The 26137-nt window shown below is 40.1% G+C and overlaps 1 protein-coding gene across 1 annotated transcript in view; it reads left to right on the top strand.

The window, feature by feature from the left end:
* hmcn1 (hemicentin 1) overlaps nt 1-26137 on the top strand; it is a 599829-nt gene that overhangs the window by 292855 nt on the left and 280837 nt on the right. The window contains exons 21-26 of the mRNA XM_043699541.1: nt 587-746; nt 10906-11074; nt 13381-13508; nt 15457-15729; nt 18754-18849; nt 23283-23474. Of these exons, the coding sequence (XP_043555476.1) occupies nt 587-746; nt 10906-11074; nt 13381-13508; nt 15457-15729; nt 18754-18849; nt 23283-23474 (1018 nt within the window). The remainder of the gene's footprint in view (nt 1-586; nt 747-10905; nt 11075-13380; nt 13509-15456; nt 15730-18753; nt 18850-23282; nt 23475-26137) is intronic.

The following is a 26137-nucleotide window of genomic DNA, read 5'->3' as shown; positions in this document are numbered from 1 at the left end:
TGTTGTTTTGTTTTTTTTTGTCAAATTTTGGCTATTGTATATTTGAGCTAATTGTATATCAATGTTTATATCTGAGAGTTTTGTTTATTTTTGTAAACTTGTAAAAATGTTAAATTTCTAATAAAAATATCTATAAAAAAAAAGTTAACTTGAAGTAGGTCAGCAAGTTTCATTTGGGTCATTACTAATGACCACAATGCAGAGTTTTCAGAAACACGAGATACTGTCAAATAATGATTATAAATTGTAGTTAGCGAGTTTTGAGAAGATTTATAGCTCAAGTTGAGGTTTTGGATGTAGGTTTGCTCGCTGAGCTAGAAGGTTTGTTTTCAGATATTTCATTACCATACTAAGTAACATCATCGGTGAGCCTCCGGATGAAGCACTGGTGATATGGCCCCCTTTCCATTTAATTAAATAGAAAGGGGACCATACCACCAGTGCTCCAACTGGAGGCTTACTGATGATGTTATCTAGTATGGTAATGAAATGTCTGAAAACGAACCTTCCAGCTCAGCAAGCAAACCTACATCCATAAATTGTAGTTTTGAAAGTCGTTGAAAATAATTTCTATTTTCTTTTGCAGAATGGTGAACTCATAAGCCAGCACTTGGGGAAAATCAGCACAGAGCCAGATGGTGGTTTGTTGATATCTTCACCAACTGGTAAAGAAACTGGGGAATTTGTGTGTACAGCAACAAATGCAGCAGGCTACGCCTCACGTAAAGTTCAGCTGACAGTTTATGGTATGAGTTTATGTGAAACCACATAGTTGTGTTGTGCATTTTCAATTTATATGCTTGTTGCTCTGGCATATCCCTGAATCAGCTGCACTTATTCATAGCACAACAATGACTGACAAGATAATGAGGTAATTCTTTTGCCATTGTCCAGTTTACAGATCATGAATGAGGCAGGCCACAATACACAGCTGTATTTTTCCCTAACTGTCCCTGTTACAATGATAGTACTAACACCACAGCATTTTAGATTAACAGTATTCATGTTAAAATGTCAGTAATTGAGATCCAATGCCAATAAAGTAAAGAAAAATGTACAAATCTGGGATATTCGTGGAAAAACAAATGTACAATGCGCATCCTTGGCTGGAGCACCAGAGTCACTTTTTGCATTTGCAACGATGTGAGCTCCATGAATAGTATGTTTTGTCATGTGGACTCTTTGCAGATTGTGGGAGTGCAGGCAGGAAGGGAATAGATGGTCATTGGGCACTCACGGAGAACAGGCAAGCAATACAGGGGTCCCTGAGTGCATACTGCTCTCTAACAGATATTCAGTTTTAGGTGCCAGTTAAAGGGAAGATTCCTCTGAAGAATATATCCAGTTATCAGATACATTCTCACAAGGGCAAAGCGAGGGCAAACAAAATCAGATCTCTCTAGACAATAGATGAGATGGAAATTTAGTTGAAGCAGAAAAGGGGGCTGATCAATATCAAGTAGTAACACAAGGCGGGGGGCAAGGCTGAATATCAAATTTCTGAGGGCATGTGAAAATTAAAGCCGACGATTGCTGTAAAAATTGGGAATACAAGTTTTCTATAATTACATAAATAGGAGAAGGGGTGGATACCAAAAAGGGGGATCTATGTGGGACAGAGGCATGGCTGAAGTATTAAATTAGTACTGTGCATCTGCCTTTACCAAGGAATAAGATGCTGCTAGAGATGTAGTAAGTGAGAAGGTGATTGAGATGCTGGATCAATTTAAATATTGGTAGGGAAATGGCATTAGAATGGCTGCTGCTTGCAAAATTGATACATTTCAAGGATAAACTGGGATGAATCCAAGAATGCTGAGGGAAATAAGGGAAAAGATTTTGGAGAAGCTGACCATAATCTTTCAATCCTACTTAAATAAAGAGGCGATGTTAGACACCTGAACATCTGTAGGGAGTTAGACCACCTGAGTTGCACTTATAGGGAACCACTGTCAACATGGTAGATCAGGTGGTCTCTTTCTGCATTGAAATCTTACAAAATAAAATCAAGTGCCATTTAAGTGAATTGAAAGTAATTAATATAGAAATATGTGGTGTAAAGTTTAGGTTACAATTTAAACTCAAAACCCAATGTTTATTTATACATTTGAGACTTCAATCAACAAGGCACCAGGAAACAGCTGAGTGAGGTAACTCAGGAAACTTCACTTAAGTTATAAAATAAGACTTATCAAAGCAGAGTTTTGAATTTATGGCCATATCATGGCTTATGCTTTCCCATTCAGCTTAAAGTGTGTAGTTGACACTCCATCTCTGGGGTTTTCTGTTTCCAATTTAACAGCAGGGTTCAAACTAATTTCAGTTTCAAACTTGGTATGTGTCTTGATCACTTAAAAGTTGCTGTTTATCAACTTTTCAAGTCTCACCCCACTGTCTCAACTGTTGTCCAACACTGACTCTACAGCACTATGTCATTACATTCATTTTTAATTTTAAAAAGTTTTAAAGTTTTTTTAACAAAATTACAAAACTAATACAAAATAGTGTAACCACTTTACAATATAAATAAAGAAAATGGGCTACTGATCTACTCTGCAAACTACCAAAACACAAATGAGGATGTATATAAAAAAAGAAAGCTCTATATATAAAATAGAAGCTACAGTACATTAAATAGCTAACAAAAAAATAAATAAATAAACATTCAAAATAGAATTATACCAAGTCATAACAAGGTAGCTTAATTTATGTTCAATAAAGTTACAACACTCAACACACTCTCATTGCAGTTCCCATCAATGGGAGCAATAGTGAATATACCCATATTTATACAGGATTCTTCCTCCAGGGGTCCCCGAACCGATAGACATCGTCCTCACGGCTGGAAAAGGCCCTAGATAATATGGCCGATACATCTACATCGATACAACTCAAGAAGGGCCGCTATGTTCTATAAAACAATTCCGTTTTTTGGTGCAACATATTTGTAAGGACGTCCAGGGGAATATGTTCTATAACTATTCTATGCCGGTTCAAGAGTCTTGGGGGATTTTCCAATATCCAGCTCACTAAAATATTTTTCCTCACACAAAAAGAGAGGATAGTAAACAGTTTCTTCCCACGTATGTCTAGAGAGGGAAATTTTGGAAAACCCATAAAGAGAGACATGGGATCCAACCCATGGTTCCCAAGATCTTTGTCAAGGCATTTGCTACACTATCCAAGTACTTGCTGATCCTGTGGCATGTCCACAAACAATGCACTTAGGGCACATTAGGGACACTCCTATCTTAAACTTTGCAAGCCGTTCTGGCATTATATGGGACCTATAAAGTATCTTCAATTGAATAGTTTGAGTCCTATTACAAATAGAGATCTTTCTAGCATTTTCCCAGATGTCCTCCCACATCTCTGAGGAGGTTTCCACCCCTAATTCTTAAGCCCAGATTTTACATAGTCATTGCATGTCCTTCGACACATTAGTACCTAGCAAGTGATAGAGACTACTGACCGAGGGTGCACCCACTGGCTGAAGCACTCTCCTCTCCATATCCGATTTATAGGGATTAACCATCAGTGTGGTTTTTTTTTTTGGACAAAGACTTGTACTTGAAAATATCGGAAGAGGTCCTTGCTAGGTAGCCCGAACTTCAGACGCAACTGTTCAAAGGACATCATGACGTCCTCATCAAATAAATCTCCCAAGCAGGAGTCTCCTCTAGACTCCCAAAGTTTAAAACCGACGTCTATCAAACCTGTCTGAAATCCCAACATTCCCATTAAAGGAGTGAAGGGGGAGGTTTTTTGTAAATTACACTCACCCTGTCGCATCAACCTCCAAGCTTTGACTGTGTTTAGGACAATCAGGTTTTTACAATGATCCGTGACTGTTCTCATCTTGTCCATAAACAACAGGTTAATGAGGGGACATTTTGCCTGGGAAGCCTCGATGTCCAACCAACTTGATCGTCGATCATGAGAGGCACAATCAGCCATGTATGACAGCAAGGAGGTCAGTTAGTACTTCCTAATGTCCAGGAAATCTAGCCCCCCCCCCCCCCCTTTCTTGTGAGAGCTGCAGTTTATCTAATTTGATAAGGGGCCATCTATGATGCCAAATAAAAGATCCAAGCCAGGCATAAGGCCTTCGCAGCACTTGCCTCTGCAATATCAAAGGAAGCATACTCATGGGGTATAGTAGGTGAGGGAGGACATTTATTTTGACCAGAGGCATTCTTCCCAACCAGGATATCAGAAGGTCTTCCCTGTCTTATTTTCTCTCTAACAACTGCACACATAGTTAGCTTTATATAGCTGATCGAAAGCCAGGGTGATAAAGATACCTAAGTACAGAAAACCTCCCTGTGACCACTGAAAGGGGAAATGAGTTCCATCCCCAAAGTTGGATATGCTGCTAAGACCTCCCACTGGCATGGCTTCTGATTTCATGAAATTAATTTTGTACCCGGAAAACACACCAAATAAATTAACCACTTGTATTAAGTGGGGCACAGATGTCAGTGGATCAGTTAAGAAAAGAAGTATGTCATCCGCATAAAAAGTAATTTTATGCTTGCTTGATCCTAATTCCGGGGCCGTTATGCTGAGGTCCTTCCAAATGGCTTCCGCCAGCGGTTCGAATAGTGTGAATAATAGGACACTCTTGGCGACAACCTCGGCCAACACTAAAACTATCTGATCTCATACCAATAGTAAGTACCACTGCTTTTGGGTCACTATATAGCACTGCAACCCATTTGGTAAAAACTTCTCCAAGATCAAACCGTTCCATAATATAAAAAAGGTATGGCCGTTCTAGCTGATTGAATGCTTTCTCTGCATCTAGGACAATGATCAAGGCCGGTATTGCTCTTTGTTGGCATACTTGCACCATATTTAGTACTCTTCTAATATTATTAGTAGACCTACGACCCTTAATAAACCCCGTCTGGTCCTCTTTTATGATAAACGGCAGTACCCTCTCCAGTCTTAATGCCAGCGTTTTCGACAGGATTTTAAAGTCCACATTCAATAAGGATATAGGCCTGTATGAAGTACAATCTTCTGGGGCTTTCCCTTTCTTGAAAATGAGACAGATATTTGCTTCTCTCAAAGAGGATGGGAGACTACCCTGACTGAATGAATAGGTGTACATGTCCATAAGCGGTCCAGCCAGTTAATCTATAAATACCTTATAGAACTCAATTTGAAATCCATCTGGCCTGGGCGCTTTACCAATCTGGAGCAGCCTCACCGCCTCCTGCACTTCCTGAATTGTCAAGGGGGAACTCAAAAAGGACACCTACTCCGAGGTTACACCCGAGAGGTCCAAGTTCTAAAAAAAGGACTTCACCTTTCTCGTTCTATCCTCACAGTCCTCCAATTGATACAGTTCAAAATAGGACTTTCTAAATGCTGCATTGATCGTTTTAGTATCACAGGTCAAAGTTCCAGCACTCTCTCTAATATATATAATAGATTAGGGAGCCTTCTTCTTTTGGGCAAGGTATGCTAAGTACCTGCCTGGCTTATCACCGTACTCAAATAGTCCCTGCTTCGCAAATAACATCTCCCTCTTTGCTGTTTGAGTAAGTGCAGCATTCAACGTAGCCCTGAGGTCTATAATCCACAGCAATTTGGTTATGGACCGTCCATCAACATACGCTGACACAGTTGCCTTCAGGCGAGCCTCGAGCAGAAATTGTTGTTCTCCCCTCTGTCGTTTCCAGGTTGAAGAATACAAGATATTCAAGCTCCGTACATAGGCCTTGGCAGTCTCCCACATCATCGATGGGTTGCTGGCCGTCCTAAGTTAATATCCCAGAAAGCTTTAAATTCCTGAAAAAAGTATTTTATAAACTTACTATCTTTCAGTAGAAAAGGGTCCATACGGCAGTGGGGAGAAAGTGAGGTCTGCAGATGCTGGAGATCAGAGCTGAAAATGTGTTGCTGGAAAAATGCAGCAGGTCAGGCAGCATCCAGGGAACAGGAGAATCGACGTTTCGGCATAAGCCCTTCTTCAGAAATTCCTGAAGAAGGGCTTATGCCCGAAATGTTGATTCTCCTATTCCCTGGATGCTGCCTGACCTGCTGCGCTTTTCCAGCAACACATTTTCAGTCCATATGGCAGTGCCAAGAGACCATCTCATCACCACTAGCCTTAACCTCCATATACACTGCCACGTGGTCTGAAACAGCTATATTCCCTTTTTTGCAGGACAGTATCGAGCTCAAAAAGGCCAAAGGGACAAACAACATATGAATTCTGGTTTGGCACTTACGTGGGTTAGAATAAAAGGTAAAATCTCTACCCTCAGGGTGAAGACATCTCCACATGTCTACCAGTCTCAACTTCCTATTCAAATCCATCAACTGCCTAGATTGTAGAGATAAACCCACAGAGCCCCTAGGCATCCTGTCCTATAATTGTATGACACCCCAAGGCCCATCAGTCTAGTGAGTGCATTAGTTGCGAATTTAAAAGGATGTACATTCAGGATCCCGTACTTTTTGCCATGTATTAGAGCTTTAAATATTATAAACCGCACAGACTCATCCTTTATTTGGCTTAACATTTGAAACGGAAGTTTCTTCTGAATGAGAATGGCCACTCCTCTACTTTTCGAGTTAAAAGATGAGAAGAACACTTGGCCAAATCCTCCCCGCTGCAGCTTCAAATGCTCCTCGTCAGTTAAGTGTGTTTCCTGTAATAGGGCTATATCGACCTTCTCTTTTTTAAGACTTGACAATATCCTTTTCCTTTTAATTGGTGAGTAACTCCCTTTAATATTCCAGGTGCACCATTTAAACAAATGCCAAGCCATGATTGTCCAAGAGAGTCCTAGAGCCCCCAGGAGGAAGAACCCCACTCATAGAGTACTGAGTAAAGACTATAAACAATTCACATAAATTTAAAAATACAACCTTTAAAACTACTAAATCAAAACTGCTAAAAACTACTCTGAAGATGTAACAACACAAAACATAACTAAAAGGAGACTTTCCCCCTTGTCCACACGGGGCACTCCTACCATCCAATAATCCCACCATGACTCCTTCCAGCTGGAGCCATGCCCTCGCCGCAGACCTCACAAAGCAAGATAACAAATACTAATATCTTATAACAAGGGAGTTAAAGGTGGGTACACAACCCATCCCTCCCATACTACTATCCCTAGGCATTCTTGGCAAAACAGCAACATGAGATCAAACATATAAAATTATAGTCCCAACATATATTAAAGGAAAAATTTTAAAAAACCAACAAAGGCAAACCAAGCAGATTACAAATAAAATTAAGAAAAATAATGAAAAAAAGGGAGGAAAGAAGGGTAAAATAGAATAATTGTCCATATAATTCAGGCCATTCAGTCTGTTTTATAGTGTCCAAAAATTATTTTGCCGTTTCCGGCGATCCAAAGTTAAACACAGACCCTCCGTGGCTGAAGCGCAGTGTTGCCGGATATCTCGTTGAGTATTGAATATTCAGATTCCTCATACGCTTCTTTACCTCATCAAATGCCTTCCTCTTGTGGATCATGACTGGGGAGAAGTCCTGAAAGAGTAGTATTCTTGATCCCTTGTACACCATAGTCTGGGGATCCTTTCCCAGTGCTCTGGAGGCCTCCAGCAGCATTTGTTTGTTTCTGTAGTTCTAGAATCGCACTAGGACTGGGCTGGGGTGCTGGTCCGATCCGGGCCTGAGCACTGCGACCTGGTGGTCTCGCTTGACACGCACCCGGCCTACCTCAGACTCCAGCCTCAGCAGTTGTGGGAGCCATTGCTCCAGGAAGTTAGCGAGCTGGCCTTCTTCCTCCTGTTCGGGAAGGCCCAGCAATCGGATATTCTTCCAACGACCTGGAGCTCTCGGCGCTCCAGGGTCTGACCTGACCCACGGAAGATTCAGCCTCGGTCTCGGAGACGCGGCCTGTTGCTCTGCCCCTCCAACACACAGACTGAGAGTCTGGATCTCCAGATCGTGCTTTTACAGCATGACTAAGATCAACTCCCACCTTGCCCGGGTCTCTTCCATTGATGCTTCGATCCTTGTGCCTCTGGAGGTAAATACTCCGGGGCGGCTGTGTATGCATCTGTTGCTGCAGGTGGGGCGACCCTGTCTATTGTGAGTTCCATGCTCTGTTGCCTTTAGTCATGTTAGAGTGCACCTGGCTATAACAGTCAGGGAAAATAAAACTATTTTTAGCAATTTAAAAGATGAAGGGAGGGTAGGTGCTCCACTTTGTCTGGGTTCTGGATGGAGCTCAGCAGACTCAGACCTACTGGGTCGCTGCCATCTTGAATCCGCGTCATTACATTCTTATTGGCTCTTATCAAAATGATTTAGCTTTAAAAGGTGATGGATGTCATCTTCTGCAATCTCATGACTGGTTCCTTAGAGTGTCAGTTTTCTGGGGCCCATCTCTTAATTATGGTTAGTTATTACTATTTTTGACTTTTTGTATGATAGAACGATATTTTCTTTGCTTATTTATTTAAGATTGAGAGATATATGCTGTTAGGGCCCTATTAATGATACCCAGCTTATTGTCTTAGTTTTCATTTAATTCATAAGAGTCCCTCATTAGTTAGTAAGTTTGCAGATGATACCAAAATTAGTGGTGTAGTTGACAGTGAAGATGGTTATCTCAGAGTACAACAGGACCTTGATCAGAATAGTTGATGGGCCAAGGAGTGGCAGATAGAATTTCATTCAGATAAATGTGAGGTGTTGCGTTTTGGAGAGGCAAATCAGGGCAGTACTTGTATACTTACTGATAGGGTACTGGGGAATGTTGCTGAACAAAGAGATCTTGGGTGCAGGTTCATAGTTCCTTGAAAGTGGTGTTGCAGGTAGACAGGATAATGAAGAAAGCATTTGCTAGGCTTGCCATACAGTTGTCTTTATTGGTCAGTGCATTGAGTATAGGATTTGGGAGGTCATTGTTGCAGCTGTACACGACATTGGCTAGGCCATTTACGGAATACGGTGTTCACTTCTGGTCTCCCTGGAAAGATGTTGTTAAACTTGAAAGAGTTCAGAAAAGATTTACAAGCATGTTGCCAGGGTTGGGGGTTTGAGCTACAGGGAGAGGCTGAATAGACTGGAGCTGTTTTCCCTGGAGCATTGGAGGCTGCAGGGTGACCTCATAGACATTTATAAAGTCATGAAGGGGATGGATAGGGTAAATAGACAAGATCTTTTCCCTGGGGTAGGTCAGTCCAAAATTAGAGGGCATAGATTTAAGGTGAGGGGGAAAGATTTAAAAGGGATCTAAGGGGCAACCTTTACATGCAGAGGATGTATGGAATGAGCTGCCAGAGGAAGTGGTGGAAGCTGGTACACTTACAACATTTAATAGGCATCTAGATGGGTATATGAATCAGAGGGGTTTGGAGGGATATTGGCCAAATGCTGGCAAATGGGACTAGATTTACTTAGTTCGACTGAAGGATCTAATTCTGTGTGGTACACCTCTATGTCTCTATAACTATAAATTAAAAGAAAATATTGTGAAATGCAGCTGTTATTATGATTTTATTTCATTGGTTAATTCCCTCTCTACCGTACCCGGTTGTCCAATAAGTATTTAACAAGGTGGGAAGTTGTTAATCTGCCTTATTCAACCTTGAAGGCTGCATGTTCGCTCAATCTGGTTCTGTGAAATGGAAATTAACTAAACAGGAGCCAAAATCCTGTTTTATTTTTTGTTGTCAAGTGAGGCTAAGCAGACTTGGTATTAAAGTACTAAAATTGACATTTGTTAATGTTAAGCAGAATAATAGATTAATCAATCAATCAATATACTTTGTCTCTCATAAATAAACCAGTTAATCGGGAAAAGTGAATTTTCCTATTAGTCTTACTTTCTTCTTCTTTCTTTTAAAGAAAAACAACCTGCACCTCTTTCAAATGTAATTAGGATTACAAATTGTATCAGATTTCCTTAAACCTTGTTCTTCCAAACACATGTAACTTTAAATGATGTGTTCATTCTATACCACATGGTACGCATAAAATATTTTTGTATAATAAGTAAAGAAAGAGTTCATTCTTTACATCCATTCTGATAAAATGTGTGACAAAGTTGCTCCTTTAACAAGATTATGCTGTCCTTGTTTTTTTTCAGATAGGTTGTAAATGACACAGACTCTGAAAAGTCTAGGGTTGAAGGGCCTTAGGGCCAATTTGTTTATAGCCAACAGATACTGCCTCAGGCAGAAGACTTTCAAGTTTTAAAAAACACTTATACAATGAAAGGGGAGTGACCCCAGTTCTCTCAGCTCAGCCTTTCTCTGGTTTGGTTTGATTTTTAGAAGTAGTGTGGAAAAAGCTGTTGGTCCTGATACTCTCTGATTTCTTTCCTGTAAGAACCTACGTTTGATTATACCTTTTGTGGCAAGGGGTGTTTATGTACTGTTGCAAGTATTTGGAACAGCCATCATTCAGTTGGGATGATCTGTCAGGTTTTCGGATAGGTTAAGTTATTTGGTATTCTGTTTTATTTTGTTTGTGTTTCATTCAGTTATTTTGTAAATAAATTCTGTTTTGTTTAAAACTAAGTAGTTTGACCAGCAGCATCTCTCCTGGAATATCCACTATCCACCTGCTTAAAACAACTAGCAAAGTTAGGGTCTAGGCTGCCTTCTCGAAATGTTTTGAGGGGTCTGGCCTGTCCATAACAAATGTTTCTGTTAAAGTTTGCTGTTGAAATTTTGTAAATAGTAAATTATTCCAGTTCAATTCATGTGAAATTCCTGTGTTTGCTAAATTCGGATCAAACGTAAACTTGAATTGAAATTCACAACTCATGGAACTAGTAAAGAGAATTCCGTTTTTCAATAAGTAAATGCTTGAAATGGGAATGTATTAATGCAGATTATGCTTTATATGTATCTTAGTATAAATGTCTTGCAGAAGTTATTCAAAATGATTTTAAATTCCAGTTAAACCAAGAATCATTACTGAGTCAAAAGGATCTGAGAGAGGAAGTCCAAAGGAAGTATCAGTGATAGAAGGAGAGGATGTCACATTGTCTTGCGAAGTGCAAAGCTTTCCGCCTCCCATCATCAATTGGGCCAAAAATATGCAACTTATCTCTCCTTTTTCACCAAGGTAACTCAAGTTTGAAAACAAATTTCTCACAGTTCACTATTTTGCATGCTGTACATCACTGATCCAGCTGATATTTAATCTTGGGATTGATTGTGGGTTCTGATTAATTGCCCTTTCGATTGGCCAGTCATGTTTCACATTTTTTCTCATGCTGCTTAAAATTGACACCACATTAATATAATTTAAATGAGAATACTCAAGTTTAGATTTAGATTACTTACAGTGTGGAAACAGGCCCTTCGGCCCAACAAGTCCACACTGACAAAGAGCAACCCACCCAGATCCACTCTCCTACACTTACCCCTTCACCTAGCACTACAAGCAATTTAGCATGGCCAATTCATCTAACCTGCACACTTTTGGACTGTGGAAGGAAACTGCAGCACACCCACGCAGACACGGGGTGGGGGGGGGGGGGGAGCGGGGGTGAGGGGGTGCAGATTGTGCACACAGACAGTTGCCTGAAGCTGGAATTGAACCCGGGTCTCTGGCACTGTGAGGCAGCAGTGTTAACCACTGTGCCACCATGCCGCCCTAAACTTTCAACCCTAAACTACAAAAATAAGATTTTTCTATACATTTTGCATAATTTAAATGGTTAACAGTTCGACTATATCACTTACAGTATGCCTCTGCTGTTGTGAAAATCATAAAAATTAATGATCTATGTTTGACTTCCATCATTTGATTAAATCATGAGATGTTTTGTGGACTAAAACTGCTTCTAAAAAGAAAAGACACTGACTTACCATGGCCATAGTGATCATCTGACCACAGATTTAGCTAGTTCATGAAATCATCAATAAAGAGACCCAGTCTGAACTGAAACTGACATCGTCAAAATGACTGAAACCAGCTACTCAGACTTTTCTAATACTATTGATGTGCTCAGTTGTCTTTGAGTTTTCAATTGTTAAGTGGTGGCAGCACTAAAATTTTAATCTTCTTTTCTGTAGGCACTGAATCATGTGGAGTTGTCTTCAGAATGTTCTAGGTTTGCATTTGCAATTTGTAGCTTTAAAAGAATCCATCACTTTAAATTTAATTTTTAAACGATTAATTAATGGAATTTTTTTCCAAAAGGATGGAAAAAATTTCCAAATCTTCTGTTTTTAAACAAATCCATCTAAATATTCCACATGTGGTTAATCAAAGTAAAAAACAAAAGTGAAGATATTCTAGAGAGGACTGGACCTTTATAAAGGGAGATTACCTCAGTGTTGGTAGTCTTTTTCATTCCAGTGACCAGGTCTATGAACCTGTACTTGGCTACCTTTAGTGGAATGCTCAGTTTGCTTGAGGATTAGGACTCCAGTGAGTGACTCCTGCTCTTCATGACATGGATCAAAGATGGAAGCTGACAGACAGTTATTTGGTAAAATTTACTTCAACAGGCCATGTAAATTTGAATACAGGAGTGGTTTCCACATTTGCCTTTTGTCATGCATGGTACCTTGAACATGGGATATAGAATTTTATTCCAGCAATTCATTTTATCACCAGCCTTGACAAATGGATTATGCTATCAATTTTTTTTTGCATTGGAAGAAACTTCAAGCAAAGCTACAACCACTGGAAACTTCAATGATTCATTTATCATGAAATCTCTCTCATGTTTTCCAAATGAAGAGGCATTGCCAGCCCGAAACCTCAACTCATTCTGATACCACAAATGTCACCAGACTTGCTGAGGATTTCCAACTTTAAGTTTTAATTTCAGGTTTCCAACACCCATATTTCTTGTTTGTGTATAATTTGCTTTATGTAAATCTACATTGCAAACGTTGTTCTCCTGATTCGAGAACCTTGTGCTGAAGTTACGAGGCTGTCTCACAGTCATTTCATTTATCTGTTTCTAAAGTACTGGAGATGGTAAAACAAAATACTGAACGGGTCAGACAGTATAAGTGGAAAGTAAAACAGTCAATATTTCGAACTGGTGAACTTAGAGTTAAAAAGTAAAAACAGGCTAAGTGAGAACAAGAGATAAGTGGTGGCAGTTCGGGTCAAAGGGGGAGGCAAGGGAAAAAAAAGGAAGGTATGTGTTAGGGTTGATGGTGCATGCAGAAGAGATTATGGGACAAGTGAATAAACAAAATATGGGTCCAGAGGAGCTACAACAGAATAATTATCTGCATGTACTGTACAAAATTATAGCCATAGTTATGATCTGAAATTAATAAAGTCAATGTTGAGTCAATGTTTACGTTGTTATCTTAAACCAGAAAGCATTATATAATTTCCAGGTACCCTTTAAGATGTTAGCATTTGTTAATTCAAAATGTATTTTATATTTTATATTTCAGACATACTCAACTATCCTCTGGATTAATGAAAATTATTGAAACCAGACTGTCTGATAGTGGGCTCTACTTATGTATTGCAACAAACATTGCTGGGAATGTTACACAGTATACTAAACTGACTGTAAATGGTATGTTTCCATTTATGTTTAGATCAGTGATGTCAGTTCTTTTTTTTTGGTGTCAAAGATTAGAGATGCTTGGGGTGAGTTCTTTGAGGATCGTTACTGCTTATTGTTCAGCTTGTGATGTTTAATTGCTCATAGGATCATGCCATGTACTTTAACTCTCCAGAGAGAAAAACATATGTTTTTGAAATTTGTTTGAGTTGAACCATCTATTCACTTGTGACTCATGACAGTTTGTGTTGAGGTCAGTACTCCAGTCTCATTTCTATCAGTATTTAATTCTGTTGAATATATTGAAGGGGATTTCAGAACTTGATTACAAGCAGATATTTCATTTATAGCCTCTACACTAACACCCATTAGCAAAAATACAAGAATATTTTATAGAAAAATGGTGCAGATGTAGGATATTTAAAGTGTCACCTGCATGTTGAAAAGCTATAGATAATGCTACTTTCTTAAACTAATATTTCATGAATCAGTGCAATACACTGTTTAAATCATAGAACCTTACAGCATTGAAGCAGGCCCATGTGCCTGTCCTCATTGTTGAAAAAGCTAATATTTCTTCTTCACTGTTGTTTACCCATAGTCCTGTGTTTCTTTTTCCCGCTTTTCAATATGAACTCTGTTCACTTTTCCACTGAATCAACTTCCAAACAGTACACATCGGGCAAAATGGCTCATCTTATCACATTGTGTCTTTGTGATACGTGATTCCAAGTGAATGAAAATAATAAGTGCACTTTTCCAGAATCCACACCACTACAGAGGTTATTAAATGTGGTTTACTTTCAAGGGGAATATGTACAGGAATTGCATTATTAATTTTTTATTTGTTCCCACAAAAGCTATTTTTGGTGTTACCAAAACAGTGATTTCCAAGTGTTCTTCACCAGATTTTAAAGATTATAGCTTGGACTTTATGAACAGTGACAAAGGAACAAACTCTATTGGTGAAGACTGTTACACCCTGTGCAGAAGCAGGGTATCACTGACAGCAGCTTGCAGATTTGTACACTTAATTGTGTATCTGCACATGCTGCAAGTTACCTAATTGCCTAATTACAGCCTTCCTGTTATTTCTATTGCAAAGGCATATGTTTTCACTCATTCAGGATTAGCCACTTCATGCAAACCGGAACCTCTTTATAATAAGCCCTTATGTAACAAACTTTCCATTTATTTATTTCTTATGTGACTGATAAACTACTCAAATCAGAAAGAAGAGATGAGAGGTGCTTGAAAATTAGAGAAAGGTACCAAGGTTTGTTTCAGCACAAGGAACCACAGAGCCACTGCGTTGGTGTGAGCAGAGCAGAGCAGACAGAAGGGAATGGTGGGCTAAAGAGCTGAGGAGAAAGTGAGGACTGCAGATTCTGGTGATCAGAGTCAAACAGTATAGTGCTGGATTAGCACAGCCACTCGGGCAGCATCCAAGGAGCAGGAGAGTTGACATTTTGAGCACATGCTTTTCATCAGAAATAAGGGAGGTGGCCCAAAGGGGCTGAGAGGTAAATGGGAGGGCTGAGTGAACAGCTGAGACCAGGATGTCATTGCAATCATTATAAGATTATTAATGGCAGTTAATACATTAACATTGAAAAATGTACAGCCTGGTAAAGTACAGTCTGGTACACCTGTAGTTAGGACTTTTCTGTCTGCCTGTCTGATGGGATGAGCATCACTTTCAGTTCAAATAGTATAATGTAGGCAAAGCTTTGCAATAGTTTAAGGTAGATGTATGAAACATTTGTTAATGTCAATTAGTTTTCATTTGAAAGAATGGACAGCTTACATTGTTACCAAGGTGGCTAAATAGCATAACAGGTTGTTTTTTTTCTGTCTGTACTATCTGAACTTTAAGTTTAATGTGTTTAATATTTGGATTCAAATGTGTTCCACTGAAGAAATCCTATCATAAATCTTACATTGATTACTATCTCTTTAGTTCCTCCACGAATTCAACCTGGACCCCGTGTTATAAAAGTCCAAGCAGGTCACAGGGTTGACATTCCCTGCAATGCATGGGGTGTGCCAAAACCCACTATAACATGGTATAGAGGAAGTAACAACATTTGGCCAGATAACAAACAGTACAATGTGGATGCTGAAGGCACACTGACTATTGAGAAGGTCCAAATCACTGATGAAGGAGTTTATAGTTGTGTTGTCAAAAATGTGGCAGGTCAGCATGAAGTAAATACAACTGTCCAGGTTCATGGTGAGTATTAATTGAGATGTAAATAAGAATATATTTTTGACATTATGTTGAAGAATAAGAGTTTGAATGCAGTACTGGTTTCTAATGCATAGTGTTTGTAAAGCTGGCATGCTAAAGTCACATTTTAATAGTTTGATATCTCTGCATCATTAGCAAATATTCTCATATATGATGAACATAAAATATGGAGTATAGAATATCCTTTTACTATAATGTACTCCATGCAGGATTATAGTGAAAAGCTTTTTCAATATCTGCACCTTACGGCAACATCTTAGGTGCAAGTACCTAGCTATAGTTCTTGAATACAGCAGAGGAATAAAAGTTGTTGCATTACTTTGCAGAGTTGAAAAATAAGTTTTAAAATAGCACATCATTAAAGGGTTGACATTACAGTAAGATGGGAAATTTCAAATTAAACATTACATTGTATCAGCTCAGCACAAGGCCTCCGCACATGGTCTGATTGCCCGCGCCAGACCCCAGTCCAACAGCCGTCCCCAATCCACTCCAAGCCCCAGTCCACTCTGTACCAGCACTCAGCTATTCAGAGTAAGTTCCAGGACTGTCTCCCCCATGCCAGTCTCTACCCAGGACTGGCTACCTGCATGCTGCTCCCGGGCTGCTTCCCAACGCTGTTCCAGGGCTTGCAGCCCACCCTGTTCCGGGACTCGCATATTTATATAGATAAATATGATGAGTCTCCTTAACATAAATGGGAAATGTTAACACTATTTACGTAGGGACAGGAGCAGGCCATTCAGCCCCTCAAACCTGTTTCACCATTCATAGAGTCATAGAGATGTACAGCATGGAAACAGACCCCTCTATCCAACCTGTCCATGCCGACCAGATATCCCAACCCAATCTAGTCCCACCTGCCAGCACCCTCCAAACCCTTCCTAATCATATACCCATCCAAATGCCTCTTAAATGTTGCAATTGTACCAGCCTCCACCATATCCTCTGGCAGCTCATTTCATACACGTACCACCATCTGCGTGAAAAAGTTGCCTCTTAGGTCTCTATTATATCTTTCCCCTCTCACCCTAAACCTATGCCCTCTACTTCTGGACTCCCCGACCCCAGGGAAAAGACTTTGTCTATCTATCCTATCCATGCCCTTCATAATTTTGTAAACCTCTGTATGGTCACCCCTCAGCCTCCGACACTCCAGGGAAAACAGCCCCAGCCTGTTCAGCCTCTCATGTAGCTCAAATTCTCCAACCCTGGCAACATCCTTGTAAATCTTTTCTGAACCCTTTTAAGTTTCACAACATCTTTCCGATAGGAAGGAGACCAGAATTGCACGCAATATTCTAACAGTGGCCTAACCAATTTCCTGTACAGCCACAACATGACCTCCCAACTCCTCTACTCAATATTCTGACCAATAAAGGAAAACATACCAAACGACGTCTTCACTATCCTAACTACCTGCGACTCCGCTTTCAAGGAGCTATGAACCTGCACTCCAAGGTCTCTTTGTTCAGCAACACTCCCTAGGACCTTACCATTCAGGTGTATAAGTCCTGCTAAGATTTCTTTCCCAAAATGCAACACCTCGCATTTATCTGAATTAAACTCCATCTGTCACTTCTCGGCCCATTGGCCCATCTGGTCCAGATCCTGTTATAATCTGAACTCATGGTTGATTTGTGGTCTAACTCCACATACCTGCCTTTGACCCATCTGCCACAGTTTTGCCCATTCACTTAGCCTATCAATATCCTTTTGTAATTTTATGCTATCACCTATACCGTCTACAAAGCTGCCTAACTTTGTGTCATCAGCAAATCTGGATATATGACTTTCTATGCCAGTGTCCAAGTTGTTAATAAATAATATTAATAATTGAGGTGCTAACATGGATCTTTGTTTGACACCACTGGCCAAATCTTGCTAATTTGAATAACTACCCACTACCTCTACTTTCTGTCACTTGTTACTCAACCAATTTTCCAGCCATATTGGTAATTTGCCCTCAATTCTATCAGCTTCTACCTTAGCTAACAGTGTCTTATGTAGGACTTTTATCTGATGCCTTCTGGAACTCAATATAAACAACATCCACAGACATTCCACTGTACACTACCATAGGGGTGGAGCTAATTCTTCCCAGTATCTTTGTGAAGGTCAGCACCATGTCTCTGGTGATCCTAGTAAAACAAAGATGGAGAGGAGGTGGTCAACACACAGATTCATGAGGTAACTATTGGGTGGGGATGGATAGAATTGAAAAATGGAGTTGTTCTGGATACAGTTGAATTGATAAGTATGGGACCAGTCAAGGTCGGTTTTACTTAGATCGTGTAGGAAATTGACTAAAGAATGATGATATAATCATGAAAATTAGGCGTTGATTTGAGAGGTAACAATGTTCACCAATTTTGGAAAGGAAAGAGTAGTTGCAGATAATGTGGCATTTTTCAGAGAGACATACCAAACTATTTTTTTGAGGAAGTAGGTGACAATGTTGAATTTGAATAGGATAGGAGGGGATATCCAAAGAGATGCAGCGAATTGCAATATGAGCTAAAGGAGATCCTGGAAGGGAAGTTAGTTGCTCAAGTGATTAATGGGAATAATGTCAAGGGAGCAGGCAGTGGAACTCAGGGTCAAGATAAATTTCATAAAGTTTGAGAGGGAGAATGAATTTAAACTGCAGTAAAGCTTGAGTTCAGAACTCGAGCAAAGTGGAGCAATGGGGGAGATGTTTGCCAAAGTTTAAATGTGGGGAAGTAAGAGAAGAAATTGCTTGTGATCTTAGTAAGGAAGTCTACAAATGTCTCATAGTTATTGTTGGAGATGAGAGCACAGCAGAGAGGATACAGTTAATGAAAAGGGTTTTCGTTGCCAGTTGTTTTAAAAGTAGTGGGCTTCTTTTTCCATTGAAGAGTCAGGTCCTATAACACTTGATACAGTGGTGGTTGGCTTAACCAATTACAATTAGACATGCTTAAATTAGCACCTTTTTAACTTGATGAATTGAGTTGATTGTTACTATTTCTATAATTTTTACAGAACCTCCTACAGTTGAAGACCCAGGGCCTCCATACAATAATCCTTTTCAAGAGAGAGTGGCAAACCAGCGTATTGCTTTCCCCTGTCCAGCCAAGGGTGAGTCTGAAAAATTCATATATTATCCACTTTAGAACCCTTAGGAACATATTATATTCTAGGTCACACAATGGTAGATGGTTAGTTTTCATATTGCAGCAGAACTTCCCAATACCTGGAATGATAGAGAGCATACCTCATGGATAGTGGGAATTTGACAATAATTGGGCACCAAAAAGAGGGTGGTGTAACCTGTAGTACACTGTTTGGTAGGAAACCTCACAAGCTTTTGAAACAATACTTGCATGAGCACTTGAAAAGTCATAACATTCAAAACTATTGGCCAACTGCTGGAAAGTGGGACCAGATTTAGAGTAGACACAGTGGGCAGAAGGACCTCTTCTGTACTGTATAATTCTATGGTTATGTAACTACCCCTCGTAGGATTTGAGACACAGCTATTTGGTTGATCTATAAACAGTGTGTTTGCCATGTAAACTGCAGACTTGACAGCAACATGTCCACATCTTTAACAGATACTATTGACAATCATGACAAGCTGTCTGGCTTTATATTTTCAGTAAAAAGGGAAAACAGAACTACTGTGAGCAGGTAAGTTCTGAATGAAGTGGCATAGTGCAAAAGGCAAGGGAAGGCAGAGATGCTGCGCCTAGCCAAGTAAGTGCAAAGTGAGTGAGTGAAGACCGCTAAGCTGCACTTCCTGATGCATGAGCTAGTTGTCTATCCAATTCTCCAAAGTCTGCTGACAACAGTATTACAGTGAAAGGTACTGATGCACTTCAAAGTGCAGGATTGAAATGGTTGAAGTGTATTGTAAGTGAGTCGGAGATGTGTTATGATGATGCGATGAGGTTGGTGCACATCTGATGCCAAAATAAGTGGATGTGGGCATGGAGATGGTCACTGGACATGGACATGCACTGAGATTTTGGGGAATACTGTCTAGGATGGAAGTCTGGAGGAACAAATGGAGAGCTGAAACCACCAGATACGTGCTCTGACTTTTATGTTTGTAATTATCACTGTCCAGTTTTTGTCTAGCATGTGGGAGAAAGGAAATTGCATATGAATGAAGTGAAACTTATGAGATGTAAATGCATGCAAATAGGCCTCTTGCTGATTGATAATGTATATTAGTGAAATTCTTATCTCGCCATTCAAACCATGGCCTTAAAATTGGACTGCATTTTCACAATTTTCCCGATATCAAAGATTGAAGTTTGACTTTTCCAACTGGAGTGAAGACTGAGAGGAGATTTGACAGATATTTTCAACATCATAACTAGGCTGGACAGAGTAGATAGGAAGATGTTGTTCCTGCTCATAAAAAAGAAAAAGAATGAGAGGGCATAGATTTAAACTAATGTACAAATGAAGCAAAAATGATATGGTTAGAATATGGAAATGTGGTGAATGCTTACTTATTGAGGCATTCAAGGTGGGATTTTGGATAAGTATAGTTTTGCAAATATACAAGGGGACAAAACAGGAGATTGGCACTCGGTAGTAGGACCAGATAATTAAAATTTATTATCAAAAAGATTTGCCCTGGAAAAACATTGGGAATTTCTTCAGGAAAAAAGTTGTCAGCTCAGTTTCAAGGATTTATTTTTCCAAAGTAAGTGTTGTTTATAATGACCTAACAGTCATATTTTGCAAGACCAGTACACATTAGTTATACATGAAACATTATAGCTTTTAATGGGCTGAAATCTGTGGTTCCTGAACATACGCTGAGCATTTGACTATCAGCTCAAACAATATTTCCAAGAATTGAGAGCAATAACTGCTCTCTTTGGCAGATGATAATCTGTGAAAATATCACTACCAGCAGGGAACACCACATAAATCAGCTGTGAGAGAGTTTTATATGCAAAGGAAATCAAAACATTTCAAAATAAGACCATGGCTTAGTTACTCTGATCAATGATATCCATTTTTACTAAATGAATGATCAACAGACCTGATATCGAGTCATGTTTGTAAGCAGACAAACAGCATAGACAAACACTTTTGATACAATTTCAAACCCAAATCTCCTGCCAATTCATAAGACAGGAGTTAGAAGAATTTGGTATGATGCCATAATATGGCACTATTCTTTTCAAAGGAATCAAAGGTACTTGATTCATCATAATCCATCTATGCAAATTCCAGCAGCCTTTAATGCCTTGCCCTCTGAAAAGAAGCATGACAAACCAGCAATCAGGTTCCATCCATGAGTATTCTGCTCGAAGACAAGTCCTTAATTAATTGTCTGCTGATGTTTTAACCTGAGCCATTTTCTAGGACTGTTTTCTTAAAGGATGGTTTGCTATTGCTTTCCACTTTCATAGGAGAGGACAAGGTATCAGAGCACCTTGTGTCAGCACAGCGTGTCAACTAGAATGGGAATTGAACCTGTATTGTAGGCATTATTCTGAAATGCATACTGGCTACCTGAGGAAACCAGATAATGGCCTGGCTTTTCCAATGGCCATATAATTCTTTCTGCAGTGTAAATGGAAGATGCGCAAGGTGACACTGTGGAATCCTCTACAGAGCAGACTCTGAGTGAATTGCCAGGGAAATTGAAGATTGCATTGGGCAACCCTCTGAAAGTATCCATTTAAGTCGTAAACTCATAGTGGCACTGCAATTAAGTCAACAGTAACTCTGGAAAAGTTAAGCTATTAAAAATCTAGTATTACTTCTGAGTAACTGTTAAACTGAAATCCAACTTGCCACGTTCAGCCCCATCTAAACAGCCCTCAGACCCTGACCCAACACTACCCCTGTCCTACCCAACACCCTGTCTAAACATGGGACATGAAAGGCTCCGACAACCCCATTCTCTCCCTGGGACCTGACAAAGTCTTGCCACTGAGCCCAACAGACCCCTTCCCCTCCAAGGCCTGAATGTCCATGCCATTCCATCTGACTACCCCCTCTCCTACTGGGACCCAGCACCACTCACCCCCCAGCCACCTTGGGGCCCAACATTCTTTTCCCTACCACCAGATCTGATACCACCACTACCAACACCACACAACCTCCATGTCACAGAATCTGACATGTCTCTCCTGTCCCTTGACACCCAATGCCTCCTTACTCCATGAACCCAACATCTTCCCTGCCCTTGCACGCCCTACCCATTCCAACTTATCCTGAATGCTGCATCGCTTATCTGGCTGCCTTGCCATCTTATGCCTTGATGACCTACCTACTTGACTCCAAGGCATCCTATGTTACTTACAAGGCACCCTATTACAACCCACCTAACATCCCATGCACCTGGCACCCTGCCCTGCTAGCGCAGTAGCCTCCCACTTGTTTTACATATATACATATTTTCACAGGAGCTAAGGAAGTGGCTGCCAATGATGCAGCACCTTTAAATCCCAGAATATGGCACCTAACTGCTTTGAAAAGGTATAACAGTATAGCACAAAAATAGGCTCTTTGGCCGACCAAGACTACGCCAACACATGATGCCTTTCTGAACTAAAAAAAGTTTTGTCACGATGCAGTCTGTATCCCTCTACTCCCTGCCTACTCATATACCTTTACATAATATTCCAAATGTGGCCTAACGAAAGTTCTTGATTCTTCCAAATCAGAAACTAACTATTTCCTTTCAATATTTGCTCTCTCTGATCATCGAACCTTCACAATACAAACTAATTTGCATTATCATTCCATGAATACTCCGGTCATCTGCTCTCTGGCATGTACTGCTTTAAAATCATGCCTTCATAAATCCTGTCAAATTAATTATTAAACCTCTACATACACACATAGCTACATGCCACTAGTTCAAAATCTGATTATAAAATAAATGATGTTTTATATAGATATAAACAAACATATACCTTACATTACAGGCTGCCCACAGCCTATGGCCAACTTTCAGTAAATCTACAGTTCCAATTTCATTGCTTACTGTATCCAAGAATACCAAGAAATCCTTCAGTGGTTAACATTGCAAACATACTGAACTTGGTCAGACTCTGAATGTATATATTAAGTGGTGCTGTGCTTTGAACTAAGTAATTTGAACTACAATAATTTTAAAAACCCGATGATGCTGCATCACAATTTTAAGATGATCAAAATATAACAACTGAAATATTTAAAGTTGAAATACTGCTGTCTTTTAGACAATACACTTTAAAATCTTATGATAATTATCATGAATGCATATTTGACTATCATTTAAGTAATCTGTAAAATGTTAGAAAGTGGCCTCCATGAGAAACCTTTGAGGATTATGGAATTTCTGTGCTGCAAAGGCATTAGTGTTACTTTCTGTCCTGTACCAACTTGACATTAATTAGCTGCCTTTTACATGATGCGGGCATAATCAATCTGCCCATAAAGATTATTCCAGGAAATCTGCCAAGTTCTTTTTAAATTTGTGCTCTTGGCCATTCATACAATGATTTATAAAGAAAGTATTTTTAATTGAGTAGTTTACAATTTTCTGTTATTAGGTATCCCAAAACCTGTAATTAAGTGGCTACGTAATGGAAGAGAGCTGACTGGGACTGAGCCAGATGTTTCCATTTTGGATGATGGGACCTTGCTTATTGACACTGTATCACCGCATGACAATGGAGAGTATGTCTGTGTAGCAGTCAATGAGGCTGGAACATCAGAAAGAAAATATCAGCTGAAAGTCCATGGTAGGTACCTATAAGATTACAACTTTGCCCCAAAATTCTATACAACCCAAATATTTTAAAACCTTCCCTGTAAAGTGCACAGATAAAAAAAGAAGCCACTCATACTTGTTATTGGAAACTGAAACTTATTTAATTTTAGTTTAGTTTTCTTCTCACCCATTCTTTCTAGTCTTTAACATTAAAATCTTAGGGTATGAAATTCAATAACATGGCATTGAATGTAGCATTGCTACAAAGCCCTACCCCTGGGTTTTGCAGCGACTGGCTGCAACAATGGCCACAACTTGTACAGTCCACGGTGTATTCTCCAGGACTATGAGTCCATGCAATTGTTTTATCTGTGTACACTGAGATGTTGAATTAATTCTATCATGATGTCACACAGCTCAGCCCTGAGTTGGACAGTGCAGATAGTGATGCTGCATCATTGTCCACTCTTGCCCACTCTATTTGTCTCCAAGTTAAGTGGCAGGGTCAAAACTGGTAGCTGCAAATATCAAATCAAGTGATGGGTCTTTTCTGTCACTGTCATGCTGTAGTTCTCTTCTTCTTCCTCCTGGGTCTTCCATGGATACTAGTTGGCAGTCATTATGTGTCTGAAACTCAGAAGGGGGAGGATTCTGTGAGCAATGTGTTCAGTGGGTTGGAAGGCAGGAGGTCAATGGTCATACCATCAGCTGCTTGCTTATCATGTCAGATAACAGGATGCAGATATATTGGGGTTTGAAAATATGCTATTGTCACCACTGCTGATGTCACAGGGGATTGTTGGAATAGTGATAACATGGAGCAAGCTGTGAGAACTTTGAAAATAAGGTTTAGAATTTTAAGGTAAAGATGTTACCTTAACAAAACCTTGTGGGGTTCAGCAAGCACAGAGTGATAAGAGAACTTCTTGCAATTTCAGAAATGGAGACATAGTCTTGGGGGACCAAGAGACCCTAACTAATCAGTTCCAGAGGGGTTGGGAGCAGGTGCTCAACGAAAGGAGGTCAACTTACATAGTTTGGACCTGAGAACCTGAGATTCGAACAGGTTCAAGTTTCTGGAGGGTAAAATGCGAGAGACCAGTTGAATATATTGCAATAGTCAAGTCGAAGGGTAACAAAGGCATGGATGAGGGTCTCAGTAACAGATGAGCTGGCACTATACAAAGTCAAACAATAATACAGATGAAGAAAAATATAGCTTAGAATTGGCACAGTGTGAGGTTGTGATCAAATTTTCACAAATATTGCAAAGATACTGGTTTAATCTCAGATAGTTACCAGAGGGAGAGATGGAGACAGTAGCTAGGGAAGAGAGTTTTGAGTAGAGACAGCAAGGAATAGATGTAAAGACTCCACTGCAGGCCACAAGAAATGCAGGCATGCTTCTCCCCTGCCAGCTGTGCTCTCTTATTTTGTCATCCTGTCTTGAATGAGAGAGGTTGTGTAGCATTTGTGAAGTAAAGCCATTGTTAAATACTGAATGTTGATGGAGGCAGCAAGAGCTGAGTGTAAGTATGACAGAATTGGTATGTATATAAGGGTGATGTGGAGTTACTGGATGTTCAATATCATTAGAGAATTCCAGAGGTTGCTAATAAAGCTCAGTCGGTCTGGCAGCATCTGTGAAGAGAAATCAAAGTTAATGTTTCGGGTCCAGTGGACCTTTTGGACCCAAAACATTAACTTTGATTTCTCTTCACAGATGCTGCCAGACCTGCTGAGCTTTTCCATTGCAGTAATCTTATGCAGCTTTCCTTTAAAAGACTGCCCTTAACACCTGTCTGAACTCTGGATCTCTTCCTACTTCTGACATGATGTGCAGACCATCCCCCCCCATCACTAAATACTTTCACTTCCATATGGTAAATAGAAGTGATGAGGAATTTGCAACAGCAACAGTATGTGATGGATGGCAGTTATAGAAAGGGGGGAAAGTCTCAGATACAGTCACATAGATGGGTTAACTCCAGGAAGGGTAAGAGAGGTAGGCAACTAGAGCAGGAGTCTTTTGTGGATATACCCATTTCAAATAGGTATGCTGTTTTGGAAAATGTTGGGGGTGATGGATTCTCAGGGGAGCATAGCACAAACAGCCAAGTTTCTGGTATTGAGACTGGCTCTGATGTAACGAGGGGTACGTCGGCTTCCAAGAGATCAATTGTGTTAGGGGGATTCTGTAGTCAGAGGTACAGACAGACATTTCTGTGGCCAGCAGAGAAAAAGCAGAATGGTGTGTTGTTTCCCTGGTGCCAGGATCAAGGATGTCTCAGAGAGGGTGCAGAATGTTCTCGCGGGGGAGAGGGGCCAGCAGGTGGTCATTGTCCACATTGGAACCAACGACATTGGAAGGGAAAAGGTTGAGACTCTGAAGGGAGATTACAGAGGGTTAGGTAGAAATTTAAAAAGGAGGTCCACAAGGGTAGAAATATCTGGATTACCCCCCGTTGCTATGAGCTAGTGAGGGCAGGAATAGGAGGATAGAACAGATGAATGCGTGGCTGAGAGCTGGTGTATGGGAGAAGGATTCACATTTTTGGATCATTGGAATCTCTTCTGGGGTAGAAGTGACCTGTACAAGGAGGACGGATTGCACCTAAATTGGAAGGGGACAAATATACTGGCAGGGAAATTTGCTCAAACTGCTTGGGAGGATTTAAACTAGTAAGGTGGGGG

This window comes from Chiloscyllium plagiosum, chromosome 11 (assembly GCF_004010195.1).
Source record: "Chiloscyllium plagiosum isolate BGI_BamShark_2017 chromosome 11, ASM401019v2, whole genome shotgun sequence".
Taxonomy (NCBI): domain Eukaryota; kingdom Metazoa; phylum Chordata; class Chondrichthyes; order Orectolobiformes; family Hemiscylliidae; genus Chiloscyllium; species Chiloscyllium plagiosum.
Note: the sequence above shows the minus strand (reverse complement) of the source record. Positions and strands in the feature narration are given on the sequence as shown.